This window comes from Gigantopelta aegis, unplaced genomic scaffold (assembly GCF_016097555.1).
Source record: "Gigantopelta aegis isolate Gae_Host unplaced genomic scaffold, Gae_host_genome ctg3296_pilon_pilon:::debris, whole genome shotgun sequence".
NCBI lineage: Eukaryota > Metazoa > Mollusca > Gastropoda > Neomphalida > Peltospiridae > Gigantopelta > Gigantopelta aegis.
The window spans coordinates 3,789-12,118 of record NW_024533267.1 but is presented as its reverse complement, the minus strand read 5'-3'; the positions used below and the strand labels follow the sequence as shown (position 1 = coordinate 12,118).

The following is an 8,330-nucleotide window of genomic DNA, read 5'->3' as shown; positions in this document are numbered from 1 at the left end:
TTGTACTGGTGTGTCTGCTCTCCGCCGTTAAAGCATGTGAATAATTTCTGCGTCTGTTATTATTTACAAGGCATTTATATCCTAGCTTGGATTTCCTGTCACGGTTAATATAGATGCGTTATGCTTAGGAAACGTAACTTTCTAGATTGATTCATTATAAATAAAGGGTTTTTTTTCTTGAAATAAATTGAGTAGACTGTAAGTTACCTTATTTACAAATTGTATTATGTCAAATGTATCAATATAAACATAGTCTTTGTATATAGAGGTTTGCCATTTTTACAAAATATGCTTTATCCAGATTGCTTCAATACAAATATATTGTCTGTTTCATAATTTGCTTTGTTTCTAGGTACATTCTCTGTACATATTGGTTTGCCATTTTTACAAAACATGCATTATCCAGATTGTTTCAATACAAATATATTCTCTGTTTCATAATTTCCTTAGTTTCTAGGTACATTCTCTGTTCATATTGATTTGCCATTTGTACAAAACATGTATTATCCAGATTGCTTCAATACAAATATATTCTGTTTCTTAATGTGCTTAGTTTCTAGGTTTGCTTTATTTACAAACAGTATTGTCTCACACTGATCAATAAAAATGTATTCTCTGTTACATAATTTGCTTAGTCTTTAGGTTTGCCTTATTTACAAATATTATTATCTCACATGCTTCAATATAAATTTATTCTTTGTAAGTACAGGTTTGCCATATTTACAAAACATGTATTATCCTGATTAAATCAATAACAATGTATTCTCTGGTATATAATTTGCATAGTATCTAGGTTTGCCTTATTTACAAATGGTATTATCTCACATGTATTAACATAGATGTATTCTCTGTAAACACAGGTTTGCCATATTTACCGAAAATATATTATCCAGATTACAAACGTATTCTCTGTAACATAATATGCTCAGTCTCTATGTTTGCCAAATCATGTATTATTTAGAGTGTATCAATACAAGTCTATTCTCTCTAACATAATTGGCTTGGAGTTTGAGTATTTCACATTTTCAAGATGTAACCATCCGATTGTATCAATAATATATGAATTGTCTGTTATAGCATGTGATTGGTATGTAGAATTGCCATATTTACAAAGCATATATTGTATAAATTGTATATTATCTGTATGATCTGGCCGACAAAAACTAGTACATGTATCTACTTAGTAGTAATGTGGCTGTATTCTGGATCATACTGCTCTGGTAGGTCATCAGACCCGTCCGTATGGTTGTACATATCCTCGTCTTCAAATCTGTCTCCCTTGATGTGGTTGTACGTCTCACTGTCCGTCCGTCCGTGTGGTGTAGGTTCTGTCGTGTTGTACAGATCTCCAGTGAGGTCGGCTGCACCGATGTGGCTGTAGTTCAGATCTAGGTTTCTGTTTCGTTGTGTCTCATGCAGAGTGTTGTATTCATCACAAGCCATTTTACCGCCCACTACTGCATACTCAGCTTTGCCTGCTGGACCTTCCAGTTCATAGTCATCTGTTTCTGGTCTAGTGTCACCTGGACCCTCCAGTTCAAAGTAATCACCTGAACAGGTGTAATTGGACGAATCCGCCGAATAAGCCGTTTCTGGCTTTGCGTCATCTGGACCCGCCAGTTCGTAGTCATCACGTGGCCTGATGCCATTGGGTAGATCCGCTAAATGACGAGGTCCTTGTAGTGTGTCATCTGCAGCAGCAAGGTCGTAGTCGATGGACGAAACGGCGATTGGACCACGCAAGGCTTTCGTGTTTGGCTGAGCACAGTACGCCACATTTCTTTAAAAAAAAGAAAAAAAAGAAAAGAAACAACGCTGAAAATTATGTCTTCTAGTTACAGTTGACAAAAGAAACTTCTCGTGTGTGTATATATGTGTGTGTGCGTGTGTATATGTGTATGTGTGTGTGTGTGTATGTGTGTGTGTGTGTGTGTGTGTGTCTGTGCCTGCGTGTGCCTGCGTGTGTGTATGTGTGTGTGTGTCTGTGTCTGTACATGCGTGTTTGTGTATGTGTCTGTGTGTGTGATGTGTGTGTGCGTGTGTGTGTCTGTGTATGTGGTATGTGTGTGTGTGTCTTTGTCTGTGTGTGTATGTGCCTGCGTGTGTGTGTGTGTGTCTGTGTGTGTGTCTGTGCTTGCGTGTGTGTGTGTGTGTGTGTATGTGTGTGTGTGTGTGTGTGTGTCTGTGCCTGCGTGTTTGTGTATGTGTGTGTGTCTGTGTGTGTGTGTGCGTGTGTGTGTATATGTGTGTGTGTATGTGTGTGAGTGTGCGTGTGCCTGTGCCTGCGTGTGTGTGTGTGTGTGTGTCTGTGCCTGCGTGTTTGTGTATGTGTGTCTGTGTGTGTGTCTCTGTGTGCGCGCGCGCGTGTGTGTGTACGAGCGTACGCGTATGTGTACGTGTACCTATCCTGTAGTGGTAGAAATAGTACAATATGCATTTGAATTAGCTGTAATGAAAATCAATGGTGATATTTCATGGTATGTACACGTAAATGTTAACCGTTTTCTCGGTGTGGAACGTTATCGTGAATATCAAGGAACAAACCCACAGCCCGTGTTTGTACTGAAAATGGGAAAGGTATTTTTCACAGGACATTTGTTTTAAATTTAATATAAATCAGCATTATGGAAATCTGTGTATCTACAAACTGAACCGGCCTCGGTGGTGTTGTGGTTAGGCCATTGGTCTACAGGCTGGTAGGTACTGGGTTCGGATCCCAGTCGAGGCATGGGATTTTTAATCCAGATACCGACTCCAAACCCTGAGTGAGTGCTCTGCAAGGCTCAATGGGTACGTGTAAACTACTTGCACCGACCAGTGATCCATAACTCGTTCAACAAAGGCCATGGTTTGTGCTACCCTGCCTGTGGGTAGCGCAAATAAAAGATCCCTTGCTGCCTGTCGTAAAAGAGTAGCCTATGTGGCGACAGCGAGTTTCCTCTAAAAAATAAACAGTGTCAGAATGACCATATGTTTCACGTCCAATAGCCGATGATAAGATAAAAAAAATCAATGTGCTCTAGTGGCGTCGTTAAATAAAACAAACTTTACTACAAACTGGAGATTAGGGTTTAAAATTGTATGTATCACTCGAAACAGACATACTCATACTGGACTCTGTTGGTTACATCAGCGTTATATTGTTCATAGTTGTTGGGTACTGAGGATGTCGCGTGGATGGGCGATGCAGTTCTTCTTGGACTGTCCATTTTATCTGACTGGAAGCAAAATCTGTTTTTTCTGTAATATACAAACACGTTTGTTAAATTCTGTAGTGAAACGCTATTTGTATTAGATATGAAAATGTTAGATTTGTTATTTGTTTTGGATTTTTTGTTTGCTTGAATGTTTTATTTCTGTTTTATTTTTTAATAATAGTGTATGCATTTCCAGACCTTACGCGAGGTTCAAATTATAAGGTTTGAGAGTGCAAAGGATTTTTTTTAAAAGGCGGGATAGCAATTCTGTACTACAACCAGTCGAGAGGGTTTCCCTTTGGAAACCACATTTCGTATTTCATAATTTCTATATTTAAAAACATCATTTCCTTTGAGTAAACAATGGTGACAGTAGGGTGTTATGAAACATATTCGTTTTCATCTTGTTATCTGTTCCGAAATGGGGCGGGACGTAGCCCAGTTGTAAAGCGCTCGCTTCATGTGCAGTTGGTCTAAGATTGATCTCCGTCGGTGGGCCTATTGGACTATTTCTCATCCCAGCCAGTATACCACGACTGGTATATTAAATGCCGTGGTAGTGCTATCCTGTCTGTGGGATGATGCGTATAAAAGATCTCTTGCTACTAATGGAAAAACGTACCGGGTTTCCTCTATTATGTCGCAATTACCAAATGTTTGACATTCAATAGCCGATGATTAATAAATCAATGTGCTCTAGTGGTGCTGTTAAACAAAACAAACAAACTGTTTAGAAGCTTTCCTATAGAAAGAGAAGGGTAGTAGGCGAATACCAATGATGTCATTTTGTATTAAAACTAGAGCTAGAAACTAGAAATCAGTGTATTATCACCTTACAAATCAAAATACAACTTCAACTTAAACCAACTAGCGGTTTTCGTTTTGGGTGATTTTCTAAATAATTCAGGAAATGCCTCTAACATGTTCCCATTATCAAGTCAAACATATTATGACCGTAATACAGGGTGAAATCTGTGTCTAATACCCATGAAGAAACAAGCGGGCTGCATATACACATGTTTATATTTACAAAACATGTTCTGGAAAGCTGCTTCCCAACACGTTAATAGAGAAGTTTTCGAAACACCCCATTATTATTAAGGATACCGATAGCTAATCCTATCATTAACAGTTAGTAATAATCCTTTGGCTCGTTTCTCGGGTCTATTTACGTGTTGGGGTGTCGTTAATCATTCACTCATTCATTCATTCATTTAGAGGGGTGGGGCGTAGCCCAGTGGTACAGCGCTCGCTCGATGCGCGGTCGGTGTCAGATCGATCTCCGTTGGTGGCCCCATTGCGCTATTTCCCGTTCCAGCCAGTGTACCACGACTGGTATATCAAATGCCGTGGTATGTACTACCCTGTCTGTGGGATGGTGCACATAAAAGATACCTTGCTGCTAATCAAAAAGAGTAGCCCATAAAGTGGCGACAGCGGGTTTCCTCTCTTAATATCTATATGGTCCTTAACCATATGTCTGACGCCATATAACCGTAAATAAAATGTGTTGAGTGCGTCGTTAAATAAAACATTTCTTTCTTTTCATTCATTTAGGTTTTTTTTGTTGGTTTGGGGGGGGGGGGGGTCTTTTACAGTATACCGGCCTAGGTGGTGTCGTGGTTAAGCTATCGGACATAAGGCTGGTAGGTACTGGGTTCGTAGCCCGGTACCGGCTCCCACCGAGAGCGAGTTTTAACGACGCAATGGGTAGGTGTAACACCACTACAGCCTCTTCTCTCTCACTAACCACTACAACTAACCCACTGTCATGGATAGAGAGCCTAGATAGCTGAGGTGTGTGCCCAGGACAGTGTGCTTGAACCTTAATTGAATATATGCACGAACATTATTTTTAAAAAAGAAAAAGAGAAAGGTTTTTTTTTAGATCGTTACATAAATGTGACGGCATTCTTGAAAATGTTATTTATTATTATTTTAAAATTATATATTAGCCACGAAATGTATTAAAGAAACGAATCCCATAAAAAAAATTAAATAATAATAATAATAAAAATAAATAATTATAATTGCAACACCTCTTTATTATCAGTGATGTCCGTTTACAACATTATGATTTTCGTATTTCAAAATGTTTGACTCTAAAACTGTATCTTAAAGCTGTATCTTAACCGGACGCGAGCGACATGAGCGATGCGAGCGATTATTTTAGAAATCATTGATTTCAATTGCCGTATCCTAACTGCACGTGCGCGACACGACAGATTTATATGTCAAATCGCACGCGTGCGGTTAGGATGCAGCAATTGAAATCAATGATTTTTTAAATAATCGCTCGCGTCGCTCGAGGCCGTTTAGGATACAGCTTTACACTCAAATCTTGACAACAAAATGGCATGGGGTAACCCTCTTTATGGTATTAAATATACCGCGTTATGTGTTCTAATGTATTTAACACGACGTAATTGTAATAGGGAACATATTCAATCATTGTTTGGTATTAAACGGATGTGAACACGGTTACCTTTTCATCCATACAAGTACGATAACTCCTGCCAAGACTAGCAATACTAGTACTCCAACGACAATACCAGCTACCAAACCACCTGAAAAAGAATCATTGTATATACTCATACACACATTATTATTATTTATTATTATTATTATTATTATTATTATTATTATTATTTAATATTATATTTAATTTTTATTCTCTACTTCTTTTCTCTTCTTGACACGGAAACAAGCAGAAACCCCAAAATATTTGATATACATGTATTGCTAGTTATCATAATGCTTGAAGTGTATCTAAGCTTTGTATGTTTTGAATGCAAGTTATTTATACTGTCAGTAACAATAGCATCGCTCTATGTTGTGTGCTTTTTTTTCTTTATGTAATAAAGTTAAATTCGAAATAATTGATAATTATTCATTATAATATACTACACACACGTACGCACGCACACACACACACACACACACACACATATATATATATATATATGTATATATGAACGCACTACAGATATAAAGATATACTCTGAATAAAAATCAGGCACTACACATATAATTGCATTTCACAAAGTTTGACATAGATAAATGCTTTCACCATCCAACATCACATAGTTTATCCTTCTGTTAACCTGAATGGACACTGGTTTTACTGTTAATGTATAAAGGTTGTCTCAACAACAGCAAACCGAACTAGTCGAAAGATGTATTTTGTTCCTGCAACCACCGTTTCTACTGACAGAATATGATGACGGATAAATCAAAGTCATATCCTGGTACTAGCAGGATATGACTTTTGACTTCAATCATGTGACGTCACACGCATAGCTACATTACAAAATCTTTCATTTGACCTCTAGGTCATCGTACATGGTGGCTTAAATAACAGTAATAATAGTTTTTCCCCTTAATTTTTATGGTCTGCATGATAAAGATAATAACTAGTTAAATGACGTCAGATATTTGCTTTATACTGTTCAGGCCGAATGAGAAAATTTCCATTCTTACCTTCACTGGATAAAGCCGATACCCGACGTCATTAACTAGTTATTCTTTATAAAACACCTGAACCACTTTCTGAGCCGACTTGTCTCTGGGTTTCACTTGTTGCATCCGATTTCTGTGCTGGGAGAGTTGTCGGAGAGTGTTGTGAAACGTAACTACTCGTTGTTGCGGGCAGACGATGCGTTCTTGTTGTAGGCTTGGTTGTAGTTGGTGATGTAGACGTAGTTGTAGTTGGTGATGTAGACATGGTTGTAGTTGGTGATGTAGGCGCTGGTGTAGATTTAGATTTATCTAAAAGAATGACGCCATCATACAAATTTTTTACATAAACTTGCTAATAGTCACATCATAAAATTAAATAATCCAGGCCACGGATTATATCGGACTATAGCACAAACGATGCATATAGAAGTAGAAATCATTTATAGATTACCGCCACCACTATATTACACAGAAACCTTCTTACGTGAAAATAAAGACATTTTAACCCCAGCCACACACATGTAGGCCTATGCATGCATACATACTAGTATACACACTATAATAAATAAATAAATAAATAAATAAATAAATATAGAATGTATAGTATATAGGTCGAGCACTCGCCTAGGGAGCATCAATCGTAGGATCGAACCACCAAATGGGTTTATTCCCGTCCCAACCAGTGCCAAACAACTGGTATATCAAAGGCAATGGTATGTACTATCAGGTCTGTGGAAAAGTATATTAAAATATCCCTTGCTGCTAAAGGAAAAATGTACCGGGTTTTCTCTAAGAGTATATGTCAGAATTACCAAATGTCTGACATCCATTATAGCCAATTATTAATAAACCAATGTGTTCTAGTTGTATCGTTAACGAGAAAATTTTATTTCATCTAATCATTAATCAAATACGACGACTATTACTACTACTACTACTACTACTACTACTACTACTACTACTACTACTACTACCACTATTACTATTACTACGACTACTATTATTACTACTACTACTACTACTACTACCACTACTACTACTACCACTATTACTACGACTACTATTACTACTACTACTACTACTACTACTACTATTACTACTACTATTATTACTACTACTACTACTACTATTACTACGACTACTACTACTGTCACTACGACTGCTAATACTACTACTAGTAGTACTATCATCATTACTACTACTACTACTACTACCATTATTACTACTACTACTAATACTACTACTACTATTACTACTACTACTACTACTATTATTACTACTACTACTACCACTATTATTACTACTACTACTACTACTATTACAACTACTACTATTACTACTACTACTACTATTACTACTACTACTATTATTATTACTACTACTACTAATATTACTACTAATACTACTACTATTACTACTACTACTACTATTACTACTACTACAATTATTACTACTACTATAACTACTACTACTACTTCTGCCGTTACTTCTACCAATACTACTATCACAGCTACTACTACTGTTATGATTACCCAAAAAACTAGCAAAGTCTGATGTAACATATATAACATTTTCATTGTGCAATTCAACATAAGACGTGTCCTAAATATACTGGGTACAAATCGCCTAGAGTGTAAAACGTTAGTGTGTACAAAACGTCTAGGGACGAAACAA

The 8,330-nt window shown here is 37.1% G+C and overlaps 1 protein-coding gene across 1 annotated transcript; it reads right to left on the bottom strand.

Moving 5' to 3' along the window:
* Nucleotides 1-203: 203 nt before the first annotated feature.
* LOC121392032 lies at nt 204-5,768 on the bottom strand. Its single transcript, XM_041523437.1, has 4 exons — nt 5,683-5,768; nt 3,106-3,240; nt 1,602-1,780; nt 204-1,367 (listed from the first exon to the last, which is right to left on the bottom strand). The coding sequence occupies exons 1-4, from the start codon at nt 5,688-5,690 to the stop codon at nt 1,177-1,179; spliced, it is 513 nt and encodes a 170-aa protein (XP_041379371.1). The 5' UTR covers nt 5,691-5,768; the 3' UTR covers nt 204-1,176.
* Nucleotides 5,769-8,330: the final 2,562 nt, after the last annotated feature.

Bases quoted from the DNA above. Each gene is read 5' to 3' on its own strand.
- LOC121392032 (XM_041523437.1), bottom strand. The intron at 1,781-3,105 runs GTATGTCTGTTT...TTTTTTTTAAAG, and splicing joins ACCAACAGAGTCCAGTATGA to AAATGTGGCGTACTGTGCTC. The intron at 1,368-1,601 runs CAAAGCCAGAAA...ACAGCCACATCG, and splicing joins ACTGGCGGGTCCAGATGACG to GTGCAGCCGACCTCACTGGA.